Source organism: Pongo abelii, chromosome 19, assembly GCF_028885655.2.
Source record: "Pongo abelii isolate AG06213 chromosome 19, NHGRI_mPonAbe1-v2.0_pri, whole genome shotgun sequence".
NCBI classification, from domain to species: domain Eukaryota; kingdom Metazoa; phylum Chordata; class Mammalia; order Primates; family Hominidae; genus Pongo; species Pongo abelii.
The window spans coordinates 97,657,821-97,679,736 of NC_072004.2; the positions used below are offsets into that span (position 1 = coordinate 97,657,821).

Genomic DNA, 21,916 nt, shown 5'->3' on the forward strand with positions numbered 1-21,916 from the left:
GACCATGCACACCTACACCCCAACACCTGTGCACAGACACCCCTACACCTGTGCAGATGCACCCCTACACCCGTGCACAGAAACACCTGTGCAGACACACCCCTACACCCGTGCACAGAGACACCTGTGCAGACACACCCCTACACCCGTGCACAGAGACACCTGTGCAGACACACCCCTACACCCGTGCACAGACACCTGTGCAGACACACCCCTACACCCGTGCACAGACACCTGTGCAGACGCACCCCTACACCTGTGCAGACACACCCCTACACCCATGAGCAGAGACACCTGTGCAGACGCACCCCTACACCTGTGCAGACACATCCCAACACCCATGAGCAGACACCTGTGCAGATGCACCCCTACACCAGTGCAGACACATCCCAACACCCATGCACAGATACACCCTCACGCCCCTGTACACCCCCAACCCCACATCCTGGCACTCTCAGTTTAACCCTAAACCATGCATCACACCCAAACCCCATGACCAACACCCACCATGGGCAGCAGTGTGGTGGGTCAGGCCCCACTGGGCCATGGTACGGCTTCTCCCGCCCCTTTCACCTCTGCCCCCTACCTGGGCTGCCACTCCCTGCAGCCAGGTTAATATGTATTTTTTTGACTTTGGGAGGCCAGGCAGGTGAATCACAAGGTCAGGAGTTCAAGAGCAGCCTGGCCAAAATGGTGAAACCCTGTCTCTACTAAAAATACAAAACATTAGCTGGGCGTAGTGGCAGGCGCTCGTAATTCCAGCTACTCAGGAGGCTGAGGCAGGAGAATCACTTGAACCTGGGAGGCAGAGGTTGTGGTGACCCAAGAATGCGCCACTACACTCCAGCCCGGTGACAGAGTGAGACTCTGTCAAAAAAAATAATAATATGTATTTTTCTGTGAGCCTGGACAGGTTCTCTGGGGCAAGTGAAGGGAGGGTGCAGATTTGGGCCATGGTCCGGGTCCTGGGTCTAGGCTCTGTGTGGCGGAGGGCACCAGCCTCCCCCTGGCACCGTCCTGGCTGCATCCCCCATCTGGCCCAGGCACGTCCCGCCACATGCCCCGCGTGGGTCTGGAGTCTGGGGAAGGTGTGGCCACAGGTGTGGAGTGACAGGCTGTGACAGTTGTGTCACCAGATCCTCTGGGCAGGGAGCTGTAAGGCAGGCAGGGTCAGGAGCTGGGCAGCCCAGGACCCCAGGGAGGCGGGGCTGTGGCTCGGCCGCAATGTCCTTCCCTGTGACTCGGCCAGTCCTGGCCCCAGTCCTGTCCATGGGGCGGCAACTGGTGCTGGGTGGTATGGCCAAGACTGGGGCAGGATGGGGTGGCCCTGCTGGGAGCTGGAAAATGGTGTGCGGGGTTCCCAAGGAGGCAGGATGTGGGCTCTGTGTGGCTCCCCCAACCTGGAAGCTTCCCTGGGACCTGAGATCTGGCCCTGATAGGTCCAGGGGCCTGTTCTGCCACCCTCCCTGGGGCAGCGGCTGTGGCGACCCTCAGAAAAAAGCCTCTCCGCATTTCCCAGGTCATTTCAGGACACAGAGGTAGGGACCCTCGGGGCAGCCCATGGGGGAGGAAGCAGATCCCAGCCTCCCCTTCATGCCCGCCCCCTCCCACAAAGGTTGCTCTTGAAAAAGGTAGGACCATGTACCCCAGGGAGCTTAAGCCTGCCAGGGAGCAGGGTGGGAAGGACCTGGGGGCCAGGCCCCTAGGAGGACATTCCAGGGCCTGGAGGGCCCTGTAGCTGGAACTGGGAACAAAAGGAAGTTGGGGCAGCTAGGAGCAGGTGGGGGCACCTGTGTCTAGGGGAGAAGTCAAGACTGGGGGCTGTGGGGTCACAGGGGGGCGTCCTGTGAAGCTGCTCACTGGCCAGGGATGGTGCCACCTGTCCACACCCCCACCTCCTTTCCTGCAGAAAAGGGCGGCCTGGGCCTGGGGGAGCAAGCATTGGAGCCAGGTCTGGGGTGGGTGCTCCCAACACCACCCAGAGTGGGGCGCAGAGATGCGGACACACGTGGCCTTTCCCACCCCTTCCCGCAGCTCCAGACCCCCAGCGGGCCAGGGGATCCCACCACGGCCAGAGGTGCCTCTCCCATGCTGCACCATCGCTGTCTCTGACACATCCAGGGTTGTTGAGGGAGGGGCATGCCCCCCAGAAGGCACCTTACCCGAAACCGGAGTGGTATTCAGTGCCCAGGTGCCCATGGAGGCCTGTGTCAGATGGAGCCTGGCCACCTGGGCCCTGGTGCCAGGGCTGGAATGCCCCCCGCCACCAACTGCTGGGCCTTTCTAAAAGCTGAACACTTGGAGGTCAGGGGTACCTCATGCTACCAGAGTGCCAGACTCCTCGGAGAGGGGCCCAGGGTCTCGGAGGCTCTGGCCCCACCCCACAGCGCCCTGGTTCTGTCCAGGCCCGGAGTGGGCTGTCCCAAGTGGCCTGCTTGCTAGCTGCGCTGCGCCTTTCCTCTGGGTAACAACCTGGCAGGCCCCCAGCCCCCAGCAGCCATCACATCACTGCAACCACTCTGTGGTCTTCCAGTCCCCCCAGTCAAAGCCCACAGACTTGACCTTTCTGCTGGGAGCCAGTGCTGACTGGCCTGCCTGCTCCCCTCCCCTCTGAGGACAGGGAGGCTCCACCCCAGCTCTGGGTGGACAGTCCTGGGGCCCACACCCAGGGGAAGCCATGCCTAAGAGGGGGCCAGGCCTGGGGGTCAGAACCAAACCACAGGTGCTCCCTGGGACCCCTGGAGGGATGAGTGGGTGTCTTCCCAGCTGGGAGAAAACCTGGCCCTGGCAGGGGTGCCCCTTTGTCCTTCAGGAGGCAGGAGCGGGCAGTGAGGTCCCAGGCTCTCTGGCTCTGTCTCCCTCCCCTTGTTGCTGCTCTATGGTGTGGGTTCAGGGTTCAGGGATCAGGGCCAAGCTGTAGGCAGACGTGGAAGGTGTCTCGGTGGCTTCAGTGGGGGCCCCAAGCCCAGCTGGCAGGCCTGGTGACTCAACATTCCGGGATGGGGAGCACGGTGCCCTCGCCTCCCTGGCAGGCAACACCTCATGGGGGACCCATTCCCGCAGCTGTCCACGGTTCCCTGCACCCCTCTGCTGCTCTCCCTCACCAGAGACTGACGAATCGCCTGGCGCAGGAAGATGGGAGCACCACCTGCGTCACCCAAGGTGGCTGCACCACCTGTCCTGGGCGGGAGCACGGGCCAACTAAGTGGAGTCTTCATCCGCGAAGGCCGAGGCCCCCTCACCACTTGCCGCAGGCCTGTGTTCAGCTCACAGGCGCATGCCCTCATCTTGATGTTTGGGGATGGGGGTGGCTGGGCCCCAGGTAGGGGTGAGGGCCAGACCCAGCCTCTGTGAATGCCAGTGGGAGGGTGGACTTGTAACATTACATAGAACAGGCGCCCTTACTGGACTTGATATCCCGGAAGGCTGGGCTGCAGATGGAGAGCCAAGGCCCACACGGCCTCACTGCCAGGGGTGTGCCTCTGGAGGGGTCCTTCACCGATACCCACTGCCTCCTTTGTGCGAAGGCACGGGCTTACCAGTGCCTCGGCCTCCGAAGCCCCTGGGTCCGGGAGGGGCCAGTTAAAGCGTTCCTGGGGCCCTGGCAGGGTGGCCCTGACACCTAGATTCCTTGGTCCAGGCCAACAAAGGCCTTACTCCCTGGAGCCACCTCAAACCTCAGCACCCAAAGCGGCCCGTTATTTCCATGCTGCAAATGAGAGAAACAGGCTGGGAGAAGCACCTCACGAGGTCCAGCGGGTGGGCAGCCCTCGCCTCCCCGAGGGTGAGAGCCGCCCCGGCCTCCGCGTACGGGTTCTGGGCCGCGAGAGGGGCGGGGCAGGGGCGCAGGGCTGGAGCCGGTGGCTTTGCAGGGCCCCGCAGGGCGCGGAGCTACCTGGGGAAACGGAAGTTCAGGGAGGGCGAGGCCGAGCCCCACATCCAGGCAGCGCAGGCCGCGGGCCGCTCCCCGAGCCAGGAAGAGCCGCCGTCCGCACCGGGACCGGGGAGGAAGCGGAGGTCTGAACGGGGACAGGCCGGACGTGGCCTCAGAGAGGGAGGATGCGGGCCCCGGAGCTGAGCCAGGCGGCCGGAACCCCACGGGCCCCGCGCGCACCTCCCCACCAAAGGGGCCCCGGCGTGGGGGGCGTGGGGGGGCGAGGGCCGCTGCCCTGGAGGACGTTGGGACCTGCCGCGCTGCGCTCCGAGGCGGGGAAACGGAGGGACGGCGGGGCGAGGGGGCGAAGCGAGCCTGGACTCCGGGGGAGGCGAGGCCGGGAGGACCCAGTCCCGGGGAGCAGAGGGGGCGGGCCAGCTCCGGGCCGGGGGCGCCGACGGGGCCGGTTCCGGTTGGGGGGTGGTCCCTGGGCCCGGCGGGGTTGCGGGACGCGCCGTCGGGGAGCTGCGGCCCGGGAGCCCGTCCGGAGGCGGCGCGGGGTCCGGGCGGGGCGCGCAGGGGCGGCGCCAGGCGGTGACGTGCGCGGGGGACGTGCCGCGCCAGCGACCCGAGCACTTAAAGTCGCCCCCGGCGCGGCGCGGACCGGCAGAGGCGGGCAGAGGCGGCGAGAAGCGGGCGGAGGCGGCCCAGCGGCGGCAGGTAGGCGCGGCCGCGACGCCCGCGCGCGGGCCGGGGCCCAGGAGCTTCCCCGTGCCGGGCAAGGGGGCGGCCTCGGGGTCCGCGCTCACCCCCACCCCGCCCACTTTGTCCATCAGGTCCGGGGGCGCCCGGGGCATGGACTAGTTCTCTCGTCCCCCGCGCGGGCCCCACCGAGGGCTCCCGAGAGCCAGCCGCGCCCCTCCGCGCCCTCGCATACCTGGCTGCCCAGTCTCGTCTCCCCCGGTCCGGCCCGGCGCCCACCCGTCGGGCTGCCCTCAGGGGCTGGGCTCCGGCCAGGAGGCGGCTGCGCCGGCGGCCAGGCCCGGTCCGGGTATAAATAGCTCGGTCCGCGGCGGCGGGGGGCGCGGGCTATATTTGGTGGGGCTGCTGCAGCCCTCCCTGTATGGGTGGCCTCCCCGAGGGAGTGGGGAGCAGGTGCGCTCGGGCCGTGGCGCTTTCCCCTGTTCGCACCACCCTGAACGCTCCCCGACCCACACCCGCCCTTGGGCAATGACTAACAGCCTGGGACCGTGCTGGGAAGTGGCGTACCCCCTCCAGAGCCAGGCTGGGCTCCCTGGGTTCGCCCTACCTCCACCCTGGGCCCCCAGCTCGTGGGAAAAACCAGGCGCAGCCTTTGGTAGCCTCCCACTTCCTAACCCACACCTCAGTTTCCCTATATGAAAAGTGGGTTGGTCAGGAGCCTCCCTGGGTGTTGGGCCAGTCAAGAGACAGGGGCCGAAGAGTGGAAGGGAAGCCCTTAGCTCTGGCCGGGGCCACCAGGGGTGGCTGGAGTCGGTGAGGGACGATGGGGTGGAGCCGAGGGGCCGCTGTCCTCCTCTCTGTCCCAGAGGCACCGAGCTTCGTGGCCAGAAGGCCTGGGCCGAAAAGGTCCCTCTCCTGGTGATGGCCAGAGTCAGGCCTGCTGGGCGGGAAATGGCAGTTGGCCCATCCAAAGCCGAAGGGCTTGTCCATGCTGAGCACAAGGGTGGGAGGTCTTGTGTCTGTTGGGGCTGGGGAGTCCAAGGTCCCAGCTTTCACTGCATAGGCCTGGGAGTCAGGTGGGTGCTGGCCTGACCGTGCTGGAGGAGGGTCTATTCCACCAGCGTGGTGTGGAGGAGGCTGGGCTGGACTCCCTCATGGCGGGCAGTAACTGAGGAGGTGCTAGGAGGCCGTGGGGGGGCTGTCTGCCCCCAGAGAGGCTTTGAATGCATGGGGGCTCTGCCGTGGCAGGTGCAGAGTCTTTCCCCCAGGGCTCCGTGGTGTGGACAGAGTCTGGGGTGGGCATCTGGAGGCCTGGTCTCAAGGCAGGCTTGGTAACGACCCCATGTGACCTTGGGCAGGGCCCGCCATCCAGGCCACCCAGAAAGCCATGTGGCCTGCACCATCAGGCCAGACCCCGCTGACTGGAGCGTGGCACTTTACTTTGGAGGGGCAGCTACCAGAGGGCTCTATGGATCCCAGCCCAGCCATCAGGCCGGACGGGTCCCCCCCACTGGCCTGCAGTGACCCTTATGCCAGGCTCGGCTGGCTCAGCGGTGGGTCCTGGGGTGACCTGGCCACGTGGGACAGAAGGGCCAGTGCCGCCCCCCTCAGTGAGGTGCCAAATGTGGGCCACACTCTGGGCCCCAGCGGGGGCCTTCCGGGCAGTGGCGCAGAGCCATTGGAGGTGCTCAGGCCCTGGGGCAGGGGCGGGGCGGGAGCAGACAGGGCTCGGGGCGTCCTCCCAGTGTCACCTGCCCGAGTCAGTCCCATCTGTGAAATGGGCCACGCCGGGCAGCCGCACGCAACGGAACCGCCGGGCTCCTGCCCCGACACCCGCAGTTCACGAGTCGACGTCCCCGAGCCCCGAGCCGCGCCCACTGGTCCCACCTCTGCAGCAAGTGGATTCGGCCCCGCCCTGTGGCTTCGAGGCCCCGACGCCTGGCGCGGCTCCCGGGCTCCGCTGACCCCGGTGGACCCGCGCGCCGGCAATTACGGTAGCGTCCAGTAGGGCGCCTACTGCGGGCAATACGGGGGCTCCTCCCATGGCGCGGTCACGTCCCCCACGTCCCGCGGCCGGCGGGGCGGGGCCGGGCAGAGCAGCCTTCCCTCCCCCTCCCCCTCCCCCGGGTGGGCCCCGCCCAGCCTCGACCACCCGCGCCGACCCCCGCCCGCAGAGCCGGGAAGCCGGAACCCGCAGGCGCCCCCCAGCCCTCCCTCCGGCCCGGGCGGGGGTTGCGCCGAGGAGGAGCCTCTCCTGGCGAGGGTGGAGTTTTGGGTTCCCCCCTCCGCCCCCCACCTCCCGCCTTCCTGCCTCCTCCCGGTCTCTACGTTCCCCCCGGGTCCCCGCGACGCCCGCTGGGCGGCGGTGGGGTAGGGGGCGCCTCCTGACCCGAGTCCCCTTGCAGCCTTGGCCTTCGGGCACTGGCTTTAGGGTGGAGGGACCCCTTGCGGGGTCCAGGAGGCCTCGGAGGTGGGGGACGGCGGCTCTGGACCAGCTCCGGCCCCCACCACCTCCCGGCCCCAGGGCGGTGACAGCCTTGCGGAGAAGGGGTCTTCAAAGCTCTGAGACCCCGCAGTGCCAGCTCAGGGCTGAAACCTGCGGCGGCGCATGCAGCCTTCCTTTCCCAAGGGGGACTTGCGCCCAGCCCCTCTTGGGGCACCAGTGGGGGGGCTCCTGGCCCTGGCCCTGGGTGGAAGTGGCCAATCCGCAAATGAGGCCTGTGTGTCTGCCCGGCCGGCCCCTGCCGTCATGATGTAAGCGGACACAGAGCGGCAGGGCACGGGCGTGCGCGAGGGGTCTGCGGGGGTCAGAGGTGGGGTGCAGGGCCCAGGCCTGGGGCAGCCCCTTGCACAGCGTCCACCCCCTGCAAGCTCGGCCCCGACACCTTTGCAGACGCCTGGGGCGGTGCTGCCGGGAGTTGCTCACTGCTCCTTCCGTGTTTGCACAACAGGGACTGCGGGGGAAAAAGGGAACTCAGGGAAGGCCCTCCCCCGGTGCAGCGCCCTCCCGCCCTCGGCACCCCTTGGCAGCCAGGCGCAGGCCACAGAGGCCGCTTCCTTGGTCCTCAGGCAGCTCCTGGGATCCAGGAAGGAAACGAATTACCCTTTTCCTGCCCCGCCTCCTGCCTGGGCCACAAAAGCAGGGCCAAAGCCCATCCTTCAAGGGCTGGAGTCAGTTAGGTAAGAGGCCACGGGCCCCGGGCTCAGGCCACTGCACGGACCCAGGGAACAGGCTGACAGTCCAGCCGAGGCCTCATCGAGGCGGCGGCGCTGCGCACACACCTGAGGACCTAGGCGGGTGAGGGGTCTGCAGGTCCAAACGCCTGAGGGGAAGCATGCCAGGGTGCCCAGTGCCCCCCCAAGGAGGTGGGCGAGGTTTCTGGAGAAGTCCCGGAGGAGCAGGCTTGGGCAGCAGGGGTCAGGTTCGGGACCCTCTGTGCGTGCGTCCAGGTTGACTCTGCAGGACGGCATTTCGAGCCTGTGACGGAGCAGTGCAGGGGTCTGAACTGGCAGGTACCCAGGTCCTGAGGACTTCATGGTCGGGTCCTGGTCTAAAGCCAGGGGTTCTTGCAGAGCCCTGCGCCCTGCACCCTTGAGGGAACTGCCTGCAGGAGCCCCTGGCTTGGGAGGGCGCATGGCTGTGGGACGCAGGGTCTCCTGCAAGGGACTTTACCACCCACCCCTGCCCCAGGCCTCCCGCTCAGTTCCAGCAGCCTGGGGTCGTAGAGCCTTTGGGGGACCCGCTCTCTGGGCAGCCCCCACCTGGGAGATCAGCTTTCTCATCCCAGAGGCCAGGTTATTTCTGGGTGGGTTGGCATGCTTCCTGGGGGGCGGCGGGGGGGGTGGTTTGTAAATGTCAGGGGAAGGCCAGCCTGCGGTGTGTGCCCACGGAGAGGCCAATGCTTGGTGGCTGTGGCGTGTACTCCAGGCAGGACAGCCCCAGGGTTGTCCCTGGAACACCAGGCAGTCTGTACCTTGGCCCATCATGGTGCCGGGGTTATCCTGGAAGATGGGGAGTGTGGGCCATTATTTTGTGTTCCTTCCCCATACTCCACCTCCTGTGGAATCCCCTGCCCCAAGCCACGTGGGCAGACAGCTGGCTCTAAGTCAGCCCCTGGACACCAGGCTGGAGTGGGAACTGCTGGAGCCATTTCAGCATGGCTGGCACCCCAGGCTGGGTGAGGACAGACGATGGTGCCAGGCTGTGGTCTGGGGGCTTGTCCAAATGCCTCGTCTTGACACAGAAGATGGCCCTCCCCACATGAGCGTCACGTGGAAGCCACAAGCACCTCAGGTCTCAGAACATGCTGTGCCCTCTGGGTCAGTGAGTCCTGGCACTGCCCCAACCCTCTGCCAGCCCTCCTTGACCCTTGTTCAGGGGCGCTGCATCTCCTGAGGGTGGCCACTGTGCCCTGCCTCCCCACACGCCCTCGTCTGTCTCCTGAGGACCCTGGAGGGCTTCAAACACTGGGTCTGCCTGCGTCTCCCACCCCAGCTGGTGCAGCCGGGGAGACTCAAGAGGCCTTGGTGCCTCTTTGTGTTTTGGAGGGGGAGCCTGGGGTATGTGAAATTTGTCTATTCCTGTTTGTTGTATACACATTTCCTTCCTTGGCCTTGCATGGCCTGTTTATTTTAAAAAGTGCAAACCTGCAACCCCAAACAAGCTGGGGCCCTGAGGCCGTCAACCCCACCAGTCTCCCCTATGACCCGCAGTCTTCGTCCTGTTCCCAGTTTCATTCCTCAAGTGCATATATTTTTATTTTTATTATTTTTTTTTTGAGACAGAGTCTTGCTCTGTCGCCCAGGCTGGAGTGCAGTGGCGCGATCTCGGCTCACTGCAAGCTCCGCCTCCCGGGTTCACACCATTCTCCTGCCTCAGCCTCCCGAGTAGCTGGGACTACAGGCGCCTGCCACTGCACCCAGCTAATTTTTTGTATTTTTAGTAGAGACGGGGTTTCATCATGGTCTCGATCTCCTGACCTTGTGATCCGCCCGCCTCAGCCCCTCAAAGTGCTGGGATTACAGGTGTGAGTCACCGCGCCCAGCCTAAGTGCATATATTTTGAATATCTTGTAGTTAGCCTGCTGTATACTGTCATCTTAGGGGCCTTTAAACTTAATACCAGTATGAGCAGGACCTACCCTGCTGCTCAGTGACCCCAGGCAGTGTGTCCTAAGGTGGTGTGTCCTGAGGCATGCGACACTCCTCTGTCCTGTCCCAGGCACTGTGGTGGGGGCATCCAGTGTCCAGGTGAAGAGGCAAAAGCTGCTCCCGGGTTTCCCAGAAATGGTTCCGAGGCCTTGGTCCCAGAGAGCCAGTGCAGGTTGGGGGGTGGACCTCTGGCTCTGTTGGGGGGTCTGTTCTGCTCCAGTGGGCCGCATCTGCCTTGTCATCATCCAGACAGCCACAGCTGGCTCCTGGGTCCCCTCGTCAAGCAGCATTTCCCAGTAACAGTGACTTCGTGGAACACTAAGGAAGCCCTTAAAAACCATCCTCGGACCTCTGAGGCAGGGACTTCAGGGGGCACAGCACCTGTGGTGGGGACAGGCAGGCAGGCTGGATGCGGTGAGGGCCCGGGAGGAGGAGTGAGGAGCCACACACGGAACTGCTCAGGCTCTCCCAGCAAAGGTCCTGGCCCTTGTGCATGCCTTTAGTTACGTGTCTGCCTTAGAGGCAAAGACGAGCCGTCACGGGGGACCCACCAGGTCAGGGGTCTGCGGACACGCTTGCAGGAGGAACCCAAGGAAAGGGGGCGGGGGTGGGGCCCCACAGATCGCGTCGTGGGTGGGCGTGGAGCTTGCGCAGCAGGCCTGCTGCTGCCTCCCAGGGCGCTGGTTCACGGCGCGGTCCCAGCAGGGAGAGGCTGAGCCGGCTGGACTAGACCACCCAAGGTCTCAGGTTGCAGCTCCCTGGTGAGGAGAGGACAAGGTGACTTCTGGGTGGGGTGGGGCATGAAGATGGAAGTCTGACCTCGGGTTCCAACTTGACTCAAACGAGCTGAGCTCCTGGAGTTTACAAAAGGGACACCAGCTTCAGACATCGTGGGGGCTGGCATGGTTTGCTCTGGTGGGCTGGATGGAAGCCTCCTCAGCCCCTCCTGATTTCAGGCTGCAGCCTGTGGGTCACTCCAGGCACAGGTGGGGTGAGCCTCTTCTCACTGGAGGAGTCACTGAGCAAGCGGGCCGGTGGGAGGCAAGGAGGCATCCAGGGACAAGGGGCCAGCTCTGTCCCCACTTCCCCACCCCACCCGCTCTAATACTGCAGCCCCTCACCGCCAGAGACTGCCCGCCTCCTCTTGTGCAAGCTCCTGGTGGGTTCCACTGAAGCCAAAGTGGGCCCTTGGTGGCAGGAGAGCCAGAGCAAGGCACACTCCACCTAGATTTAGACAGGGAGAGACCTGGAGGACGCCACCCCCAGAGGTCCTGCGGCGAGCTCAGTGCTGGGGACCGGAGGTGCCGTCTGCTGCCAGAATCATGGTGTGCGTGGTCCCTGCCCAGCACGGGTCAGCCAGAGCGAGCCAGGGCAGAAATGACTGCCAGGTCGATGTTCCTGCCAGGGGCTGCTTGTCCCAGGAGGTAATCTGAGTCCTGGCCGAGCCCAAAAAAGCCACTGCCCTTTAGAGCCAGCTGTGAAGGTGCAGGAGGCAGTGTGGAGGGAGTGGGACCCATAGCTGCTAGCCTCGCTCCAAATCCTCCTGCCTCCACCAAACACCAGGTCAGGGGGCCACAAGTGCAGGCGCCGGGCAGCTGCCCCTCAGCTGAGCTGCCGGGCCACCCAGCTCATGTCCCTCCCCTGCCGGGCTGCAGCTGGGATGATCACCCGGGCAGCCTGAGTCAACCTGCTTTCTCTCTCAGGTGAGGCGGAACCAACCCTCCTGGCCATGGGAGGGGCCGTGGTGGACGAGGGCCCCACAGGCGTCAAGGCCCCCGACGGCGGCTGGGGCTGGGCCGTGCTCTTCGGCTGCTTCGTCATCACTGGCTTCTCCTACGCCTTCCCCAAGGCCGTCAGTGTCTTCTTCAAGGAGCTCATGCAGGAGTTTGGGATCGGCTACAGCGACACAGCTTGGATCTCCTCCATCCTGCTGGCCATGCTCTACGGGACAGGTGAGGGTGGCCTCACACCGGGCCCCCTGTCCGGGGCTCTGCTGGCGGATCCTGCCGGGCACAGGAGCCCACGTGTGGCTGGGCTCAGCAACAGGGCCTTCCGCCTGCTCCCCAGGGAACCCTGGAGGGAAGCCTTTGGGGCCAGGATCCTGCTGGGCAGCAACATGCTCTCCACCGGGCCAACCCAGGCAGGGCGCGAAGTCCATCCTGGCCCCTGTCCAAACGGGTCGGCCGTATTTATAGATAGTCCCAGAGGACACGTCTCCCAAGAGCCGTTCCTGAAAAGATGGCTGTTGCTGAGCTGCGGGGACCCACGGGGCCCAGCAGGCGGCGCTCGCGTGTCATTATGTCCTGCGCTCGGGGAGCCTGCCCACAGGGTGCCCCTGGTGCCCCGCGGAGGGAGAGGTGGCGTGGGAAGGGGAGGCTGGCTCCAGGCTGTGAGCTCAGTCGGGCGGCGGGGGCAGAGCTGGCTGCAGGCCCGGCCCCTCTCAGCTGCTGCCCTCTCCAGGTCCGCTCTGCAGCGTGTGCGTGAACCGCTTTGGCTGCCGGCCCGTCATGCTTGTGGGGGGCCTCTTTGCGTCGCTGGGCATGGTGGCTGCGTCCTTTTGCCGGAGCATCATCCAGGTCTACCTCACCACTGGGGTCATCACTGGTGAGTGGGGCCGGCTGGTGGGCCGCAGATGCCAGGTGGGGCAGGGGCCGTGCATTTCTGCTCCTGGGCCCGGGCCTCTGGAGGACAGCAAGGTGGGTGGCTGCGGGGTGTCCCGGCCCCACCTCGTTGTTCCCCTCTCGAGTGGGTGGGTGGCAGGGGCTCTGCACACTGGGAGCCGGAGCCTGTGGGAACCTGGGGGCAGAGATGAGGGTCTCGGGCTTTGGGGGCAGCCTTGGGGGGAGCCTTGGGGGGCTCTCACCACATTCCCTTTCCTCCAGGGTTGGGTTTGGCGCTCAACTTCCAGCCCTCGCTCATCATGCTGAACCGCTACTTCAGCAAGCGGCGCCCCATGGCCAACGGGCTGGCGGCAGCAGGTAGCCCCGTCTTCCTGTGTGCCCTGAGCCCGCTGGGGCAGCTGCTGCAGGACCACTACGGCTGGCGGGGCGGCTTCCTCATCCTGGGCGGCCTGCTGCTCAACTGCTGCGTGTGTGCTGCACTCATGAGGCCCCTGGTGGCCGTGGTCCAGCCTGGCTCGGGGCTGCCGCGATCCTCCCGGCGCCTGCTAGACCTGAGCGTCTTCCGGGACCGCGGCTTCGTGCTGTACGCCGTGGCCGCCTCGGTCATGGTGCTGGGGCTCTTCGTCCCACCCGTGTTCGTGGTGAGCTACGCCAAGGACCTGAGAGTGCCTGACACCAAGGCCGCCTTCCTGCTCACCGTCCTGGGCTTCATCGACATCTTCGCGCGGCCGGCCGCGGGCTTCGTGGCGGGGCTTGGGAAGGTGCGGCCCTACTCCGTCTACCTCTTCAGCTTCTCCATGTTCTTCAACGGCCTCGCGGACCTGGCGGGCTCTACGGCGGGCGACTACGGCGGCCTCGTGGTCTTCTGCATCTTCTTCGGCATCTCCTATGGCATGGTGGGGGCCCTGCAGTTCGAGGTGCTCATGGCCATCGTGGGCACCCACAAGTTCTCCAGTGCCATCGGCCTGGTGCTGCTGATGGAGGCGGTGGCCGTGCTCATCGGGCCCCCGTCGGGAGGTGAGCGCTGCGCCCCCAGGCAGTTCCCCACGCCTGCCCTTCCCGTCAGACACCTGCTTTGCCAGGCGGGGATGCGCACCCCTCGGCAGCCATCCGCGGTGTGGGACTCAGAGCTGGAGGGGGGTGCACTGTGCTGGACCAACCCTGATTCTGCTGGAGCCAGCGGGTCTCCATTAGGAGTGGGGTGCTCGGTCCGGCACAGTGTGCCCCAGACAGGCAGGGCAGCTAGGGGCTGGACTCAGGGGGTGGGCAGCTCCTCCAGGCTCTGCCTGGGCACCATGCGGCAGCTTCGGGCAACCCCACAGCCGGTTTTTGTATTTTGGGGCCTCTCCTTTTTGAAGGCTAACTGAGCTAACACGTGAGGGAAATTTAAGTTCTGACTGGAGCAGCCTTGCCCAGGCTCTGGCTGCCTGGTGAGGGGGTCCTGGGCTTGGGGAGGGCTCCTGTCTTGGAGTCCGCGGTGGCCAGGGCACAGGGCTGGTGCTGAACACAGTAGGGCTTCTGGGGCTGCTGACTGGAAGCCTCAGGGGGACTCCGTGGGGACCAGCATGACTCCTGCCACCAACCAAAGCCCAAACTCCGCAAACCCATTGCTATTTTTAGCCTCTTAAGTCTTGGTTTCCCTGGGGAGGAGGGAGGGGAGGCTGAGGAGGGAGGATGCCCCCAGCTGAAACACATGGAGAGGAGAGAACACCTCCCGGCCCCACAAGCTCAGAGGCAGACAGGGTGACCCTTGTGTGCTGAGACACGGAGGAGACACAGGCTTGGGTGGAGCCCTGGGCCCTGGGGGCAGCCCGCATGAGCGGCTGGGACTGACGGGGTCTTCCCGCAGGCAAGCTCCTGGATGTGACCCACGTCTACAAGTACGTGTTCATCCTGGCGGGGGCCGAGGTGCTCACCTCCTCCCTGATTTTGCTGCTGGGCAACTTCTTCTGCATTAGGAAGAAGCCCAAAGAGCCACAGCCCGAGGTGGCGGCTGCGGATGAGGAGAAGCTCCACAAGCCTCCTGCAGACTCGGGGGTGGACTTGCGGGAGGTGGAGCATTTCCTGAAGGCTGAGCCGGAGAAAAACGGGGAGGTGGTTCACACCCCGGAAACAAGTGTCTGAGTGGCTGGGCGGGGCCGGCAGGCACAGGGAGGAGGTACGGAAGCCGGCAACGCTTGCTATTTATTTTACAAACTGGACTGGCTCAGGCAGGGCCACGGCTGGGCTCCGGCTGCCAGCCTAGCGGATCGTCGCCCCATCAGTGTTTTGAGGGAGGAGGCGGCGGGGTGGGAACCGTGTCATTCCAGAGTGGATCTGCGGTGAAGCCAAGCCGCAAGGTTACAAGGCATCCTCACCAGCGGCCCCGCCTGCTGCTCCCAAGTGGCCTGCGGCCACTGCTATGCTCAAGGACCTGGAAACCCATGCCGCAAGACGACGTGACTTTAATGGGAGGGTGGGTGGGCCGCGGACAGGCTGGCAGGGCAGGTGCTGCGTGGGGCCCTCTCCAGCCCGTCCTACCCTGGGCTCACACGGGGCCTGTGCCCACCCCTCTGAGTGTCTTGGGGACAGCTCTTTCCACCCATGGAAGGTGGAAATAAACCTGTATGTGGGTGGAGCGTCAGGACCAACGGTTTCCTAGGAGTATGTGGTTTTGCTGTGTGGCCTGTCCTGACTCTCACGTCTGCTGATAGCCTGGCTGTTCCTACAGTGGCTCTGTCCTCGCCAGCTTTCCTTGCAGCGGCAGAGCATTCGTAGCAGGGGCAGGCACTGCGTGGAGGGGGCTGCGGGGCGGGTGCCTGGAGGCCGCTGTGCCAGGGTGGCCTCTGAAATGTGCCAGGGAGCCCCTAAGTGGTGGTTAGATGGGAGCTGAGGTGGAACAAGCCACTTTATTCACTGCTGTGTGTTTAAGAAACAGAATCCTCCTGCCTTCCCTTTTTCGCCCCTCTGGCTGGCTGGCAGTGTGCATAGTGTGGTCAGTGCCCAGGGCTGGTCTTTGTGCCCTGTCCTCCATCCAGCCCGGCCCAGCGCTTAGGCTTGTCCTGGACACCTAACACCCACCTGCCCTCGTGGCCAGCAGTGGCCTGCATGGCTGGGAGCCCGGTCAGAGGCCGCCGGGGCCCTCAGTAGGTGCGTCGTGGGCGCTGGGGACGGCAGCGGGTGCCCTGGCGGGCCATGTGCGGCCGGAGAGACGCCATGTCCCTGCTCCTCTGCAATGAAAAGCAAGCGAAAAGTGCACATCTCAGGTCCAGCTGTCCCCATCTGCCCCTGGGCCTTGCCCCAGCTGGGCTTGAGCTCTCGCAGCCCAGGCTCCTGCCTGCAGCCTCAGGGCTGTGGAGGCCTCTAGCAGGGCTCAGGCTGGCGGGCAGTGCCAGCAGCTGCAGGGATCAAGGTCAAACTCTGCACAGCCAGGCCCATGTGTCTCGGCAGAGTCCACCAGTTCTGCCCAGCAGCTGAAGGGAGAAGGGCGAGGAGGTGGGGAGCAGGCAGCCCGGGCCTCAGAGGACACATGGCCTTCCCCTGCTGGCACCCCCACGTCAGGGCTGCCTGGGGACTGCTCACACCCAGGGGTTGCCACCTCTGGACCTGGCTGTCCCTGGTTCTGCTGACCTCAGGAGTGACCTGGGCTTACAGAGGTTCTGGCAAGGAGGTCATAGGCCGGGTGAGGGATGCTCGCTCCTGGAACCCTCTGTTTCCAGGTATCTCGGGCCCTCACCCTCCCCTAGGCAGGAAGCAGGCCCTCTAGCTCAACTGTCACCCCTTGTCTGCCCCACTCTGGTCCCCACACCCACAGCACACAGCAGAGGCCCAACACAAAGTAGCCAAGCAGTGCTGCTCCCGGACAGACACGCCTGAGGGACCGTGCTCAGTGATTCAGGAGTGGTCCAGATGTGGGAAGGCGGCCACGCTTGGTTGGGGGCACAGGACACGTGGGAGCCGGGGTCCCTATGCCACGGGGTGGGCGTGAGTAGGCGCTGAGTTCTACCACCCCCTCCCTCAGCTGGTGCCTTTAAAGGAGAGAAGCCATGGGGCAGCGGGTCTGCTCCGACCCGACAGGCAGGAGGGAACGGGAAGGGAAGGAAGCCCGGAGCCCACTGGAGGAAGCTGGGGGCAGAGGTCTGGTGCATGGGCTGCACAGAGCTACCCCCAACCCCGGCGACAGATTCTGGTGCCAAAAGTGGTTCAGGTCTACCGTGTTGTGAAGACCCCCTGACCAGAGATATGTCCATCCAGAACCCACTGCTGCTTGGGGTAGGGGCGGGGCAGAGGGCGCACAGACTTTTCACATGATCCCAGATCAGAGGGAGAAGGGAGGTGTCCGCCCAGCCTGGGCCTTCCCAGAGAACAGCCCTGGAACAGATGTGTGCAAGGCCTGTGCTGGGGGAGGTGGCGGGGGAGGCGCAGGGGACCCAGAAAGGGCCTGGTGGCCCTGGCCGCTGCCGTCCCTCAGCCTTCCGAGGGGTCTATGGTGAAGCTCCCGGGAGGCGCTGCCCAGTACCTGGAGGGCCTGCTCTTTTCAGCGTCTAAACCACGTCTGAGGACACAGACCCAGCCAGACTCAGGTTCAGAGAACAAGCCCTCTAACTCTGTCCGCTCATGCCCTCGCAGATGAGATGCAGCAGGCCCTGAGAACATGCAGCCCCTGCTCCCTCTCAGGGCAGGGAACCCCAGGAGGGAGACTGCAGGCCTGGGAAGGTCTGGCAGGAACTGGAACTTGGGTCTTGCCATTTTCCGGTTGGGGCCGGTGAGTGGGGCAGGGGCTGAGCCTCACCCACGGCCACAATGAGGCCCCACATGGTGTCTCAGTCTGGGGCAGCAAGAGGGAACCATGTGAGGCGCCCTGGAGACGGGGAAGGCCCGGAAGCCAGCTCAGATGCCCAGGGCACAGCCAGAATGGCTGAGAGGAAGGGCCTGGGAGGAGGCAAAGTCTGGGCAGGAGGGGCTAGCAGAGCTCCAGGCCATGGGCATCCCCAGGATCGGGGCAGGAGTGCGTCACAGGCAGAGTCGGCGGGACAGCCCCGGAACCCCCTCGGCACATACCCACGTGGCGCTCAGAAAGCTACACCATTCTTAGTTACAGCAACCTCCAGGCAAGTAACCCAAAGTCCTTGTGCTTTTTCACTACAAACAAAACTATCCTCATCTTAGGCAGCATGACCTGGCCAAGGGGCCAAGGGAGTGGCCTGGAGTGGAGAGTGGAGAGTATTGGGTGGAGGTGGGGGTGGGAGGGGAGCTGGGAGGGGAGGCGGTCTAGCCTGGCTGAGCTCACCCACACACGAGCACAGGTCAGGAGTTGGTGCAGACCTCACTGCTCTGGCAGCCCGACAGCCCCCGCAGGCCTTGGATAGGGGCCATTGCTGTGTGCTCTTGCGGGGGAAGAGGAACCCTATCTCCTTGTGCCTGTGCAGGGCCATCGGGCAGCTCCTGGGCTTCAACAGCTCAAGCGACAGGGGGATCCCTAAGCATCACGGCCCTATGGCAGGGGGAAGGGACATGTGCTCACCCCAGGCGGCTGGAGTGCGGCTGCTGGTGCCACCCCAGAAGGCAAGGTCTCTCCAGAACCGTCACACAGAACATGCGTGGACTTCTGTGTGCACAACAGAGCCCAAGGGGGCAGCACGGCGAGGAGCAGTCACCACCCCTCCCTGCCCGGCAGCAGGCCCAGGGGGCAGCTCTCCTCCTGCTCTGCCAGCTCCCAGACACCCACAGGCTGAGAAAGAGCAGCCATCTCAAAAAAGTATTTTCACATAGTTCACCTCAACACATTGAAAACTCTCAAGCTGATGAAATAAAGACCACATGGAAAGGGGAGGGAAGAAAGGTAGAAGTCATTATGAATTTATTATTTACACAATTGTTAAAGTACACAAATACAGTGGCGATACAAACGCACAGCTCGGAGACTGGCCGCCAGTGCACAGCTGACACGACGTCCTACCTACGTTTCCTGCAGGGGGCAACGGGGACTAGATACTGGGCAAGGACTGTCACAAGCACACTCCGAAGACGCAACTCGGCAAGGCTCGGGCTGGAACCTGGGCGCAGAGCGGCCTCGCACAAACGTTCTGGGCACTACATCGGGACCACAGATATTTACAAAGCAAGCTTGCGCCAATTCAGGCCACAGCCGCAACGTCTCTCCGGGTAGGGGACGTCTACCTTCAAGAAGGGGTCCAGCAACAAAGAAAATCTCTTAACTCGGCTCTGACCCATCCCGACCTCCCTCTGTACTTCAACACACAGCTCCCACCCGCTCAAGGCCCCGTACTCCAAAATGCTTACACAGTGACCAGCCTAGGATTCAGAAAGCATCCATGGGCTCAGGCAGATGGCCAGCCAGCTGAGGGGGGGCGGTGAACAACTGTGTTCTGGGACACCAGCCAGTTATGGCGTCCGGGGAGCTCTGGGGAGGAGAAGGAAGAACCAAGGTGCACACCTTCGGGTCCCTAGAGTCCAAAGGGAACATCGTCCATCGTGATGGGGTCCAGTCGAAGTGCCCACAAACACAGACCGCACTGCGCATCGGGGTTGGGAGCACATGGCCACTCTACCGCCCAAGTGCTGCGGAGAGGCGAGAAGGCATCCTGGGAACCTCAGGGCACAGCAGCATAGAGCCTGGGGCAGCACCAGCTCACGGAGGTTACCTGCCTTCTGGTGGGACTCGGCCCCATGCATGCTGCTTCACTTCTGACCAACAGACACGCACCCAACAGAAGGTCACAGAGCGCAGACTCTACTTCCTGGCCGTGAAGGTTCTGGGTCGGGTTGGGAGAGTCACCTGCTCCTTGGCACCTCAGGGTGGGTCCTTCTGGCCTGCCAGCTTTTCTGAGCTAGTCTTGGCACCTGGCAAGGACGGCCCCGCTCCTGGTTTTAAGCACAGGCATTCACACAGACCGAGGGCCAATCCGCACAGGAGCATCGAGTGCTGAGAAAATGGACCGAGTGCAAAGGCAGCAAGGCAACAAACACTACAGTAACCACCTCTCGGTTCACAATCCTCTCCCAAGGGACCAGAAACACATCTTCCACCTTGCATCCTGGGACTCCCAATTGTCCTGCTAGGGTCTCAAAGCCCTTGCTTCCAAGCTCTCAGCTGCCTGCCCACTTCCTGGGGAAGAAGCATGCAGTGCTTTGCCTGGTAACACCCACCGTACCCCCGCCCCGCGGCAGCCTGCGGTCCCTAACTGCTCTCCGAGGGCCTCAAGAGTTCCTGACAGCAGGCATGTCAATTATGGGAGGAGGGAGGGTGAGACGCCAAAATCAGGTTGAAGACGTCCCACCACACACGGGCACGCACACACACCACGGACTTCTGATGAGAAATCTCCTCTCCAAAGTGGACAATAAAACACTGCAAAACAAACACAGCACACACCCTTGAGATCCGCCTGCACCTTCTTCCTGCCTGACTCCACCTCATACACAAACTCCAAGACAGCATCTGTCTCAGAATTCCTTAGTCAACATTTTTTTGTAAGACCGCAAAAACAGACAAGAAACAATAAAAAGACAGATTTTCTTTACACAGATTTAAGCCAATAATTTTTAGCAAAATGATACAAAACTGTCTTAACCAAGTAGAAGACTGGTAGTTACAGTGGAATCGTCAGGGAGTACAGGGCGGCCACCACTGGAGGGAGCTGAGGCCCTGGAAAGGGAGTCTGATTCTCTGCAATTCTCTCTCTGCTTTTCTTCCCAGCCCCATTACAACCGAGTTCACGTGGGGGGCCGCAGTGCAGCCCCAGCGGTGGTAGCTCTTGGAGTCTGTCCGTTTAGTATGTTTCCCCCATGAGCGTCGCTGGGTGAGTGGCCTGGAGAGCTCCCGGTGTTAACATTTCGATCCTAGACCGGGGGACGCGTCACTAGTAAAGCCATTGGTAACAGAGTAGATCAGCCATGCATTGTCTGCCCTTCAGAGCAATAAGGAGAGTTCTCATCGGTGCACGACAGACTGAAGACCACTGGAAGCCACCCGACCAGGAATCTGTCGGAGCCAAAGCACAGGAGAAGGTCAGCATGGGGCTGGGGGAGCCGGCCAGGCAGATACCACAGTGACAGTGCTGGGCAGGGAGGGGACGCACCGCCACCGCCTAGCCCCAGTCTAGACGCCTGCGTCCCTCGCCACGCACAGAGGCCTCTGTGGCCAGGACACGTGCTCAGCAGAACGAGTGACAGGAAGACGGGAAGGAGGAAGAGGCATGCAAGCAAGGTGCCCGCGGAGCCGGGCTCGGCAGGGTCGGAGGATCCGAGTGGAGCGGAGACGGGTGCTCCTGCCTCCCTTCCTGGAAAGGAACCTGGTGTTTGAAAATGGGTACCCCTCTGGGGGAAGACGTGAAAAGCAGTTCCTGTCAACACATTTCCAGAGTGTGCACAGTGTGAAAACTGCAGCGGGTCTCCCAGCGGCACGGACCCGACAGAAGCACAAGCCCCTGCTGGAAGGAGCCGCCGAGCGCGCGTGGCCACCGAGGAGAGAGCGCAGCGTGGACGCCGGCCATGCACCGACGGCGGGGAGTGAGTGGGCTGCGGCTGGAGGAGTTAATACAGACGAAGCTGCGTGGACAAGACGGCTGGGCAGAGACCAAGTGTGAAAAGAAACACAAAACAAGGACAGAGATAGATGAGACAGGAAGAGAGAGGCGACTAGAAAAGCCGGCATGGCAGAGACCGCCAGGATGTGGCGCAGCAAGAGCTTAGGAGCCCCCAACACCAAGCGTGGAGCCACTCAGCTGAGCAGGACACAGACGCCCCTCCAGGCACGGCCGACCCCAGACAAGGCAACTCAAGTGCTCGGGGCACCCGCCTTGCCGCTCCTGCCTCACGGGTGGGCACCCAGGACAGGAGGGGAGCAACGGCACACGGAACGCAGTCACGGGGAGGCCACAGGCCAACAGGATGGTCTCCTGGGGTCACTCTGTTCCAAAGCTCTCTGTGGACAGCCTCCCCCCAAGACTGGGCAGCAGACTGCCGCCGCTCTGCACCCCACAAGAAGAACAGAGCAGAAGAAGCCTCACTCTATCTCCAGCACCTGGCATGCAAGCCCAGCCCACCTGCAAGCTCCCATGGGCGGGGCATGGTGGCTCCCACCCACCTGGCGCTGCTGCCTGGCGCCCGCCACGCGCACACTCACCCAGTGCTGCCTTCCGATGGGAGACGAGCAGCTACTTGCCGTGGTGTTCGAAAGGAATGCTATTCTGAGGTGGGGAAAAGACAGCTGTTGGTAAGTGTCCCGCTGGCCCCCTGACTACCTGTGTCGGCTCCATGTCCAGATGGGCGTCCTTGCCTCAACCAGGTCCACAGACCGACAGGTGCCGCCTGGGGGAGCCCAGGCACGGAGCACAGCCTCACTTGCCTCTCGGGACGGGCCGCTGGATGAGAGTGGCGCCCACTCCTCTTCTGGAATCACTTGCTCTTAAGGCCAACAAGGGCATGGGACAGGCCCTCCTGAGTCTTCTCAAGCACTAAGAAAACCTGACTCCCAGCAGGATGGCAGGTGCTGGGCAGCCCCACAACTGGGTCTCAGGGCACAGCCTGCAGGCAGGGGAGACGCACATCCTCGCCGGTACGACGA

At 63.8% G+C, this 21,916-nt stretch overlaps 2 protein-coding genes across 9 annotated transcripts in view; one reads left to right on the forward strand and one right to left on the reverse strand.

Moving 5' to 3' along the window:
* The first annotated feature begins 3,898 nt into the window (after window positions 1–3,898).
* Window positions 3,899–14,974, forward strand: SLC16A3 (solute carrier family 16 member 3). 5 transcript variants are annotated; one of them, XM_054535109.2, is made up of 5 exons: window positions 3,899–4,017; window positions 11,431–11,679; window positions 12,188–12,331; window positions 12,610–13,365; window positions 14,198–14,974. In XM_054535109.2, the coding sequence occupies exons 2-5, from the start codon at window positions 11,457–11,459 to the stop codon at window positions 14,470–14,472; spliced, it is 1,398 nt and encodes a 465-aa protein (XP_054391084.2). In that variant the 5' UTR covers window positions 3,899–4,017; window positions 11,431–11,456; the 3' UTR covers window positions 14,473–14,974.
* Window positions 14,596–21,916, reverse strand: part of CSNK1D (casein kinase 1 delta) — a 34,338-nt gene continuing 27,017 nt past the window's right edge. For 2 of the 4 annotated variants that reach the window (XM_054535139.2, XM_054535138.2), the window contains one exon: window positions 14,596–15,557. In XM_054535139.2, coding sequence (XP_054391114.2) covers window positions 15,471–15,557 — 87 coding nt within the window. In that variant the 3' untranslated portion in view covers window positions 14,596–15,470. 4 annotated transcript variants of the gene reach the window in all.

What these genes read in the sequence shown, in the direction of transcription:
- SLC16A3 (XM_063717832.1), top strand. Translation starts at nt 11,457, where the DNA reads ATGGGAGGGGCCGTGGTGGACGAGGGCCCCACAGGCGTCAAGGCCCCC. An exon ending in GGCCATGCTCTACGGGACAG is followed by an intron (nt 11,680 to 12,187) that starts GTGAGGGTGGCC and finishes TGCCCTCTCCAG; the next exon opens with GTCCGCTCTGCAGCGTGTGC. An exon ending in CACCACTGGGGTCATCACTG is followed by an intron (nt 12,332 to 12,609) that starts GTGAGTGGGGCC and finishes CCTTTCCTCCAG; the next exon opens with GGTTGGGTTTGGCGCTCAAC.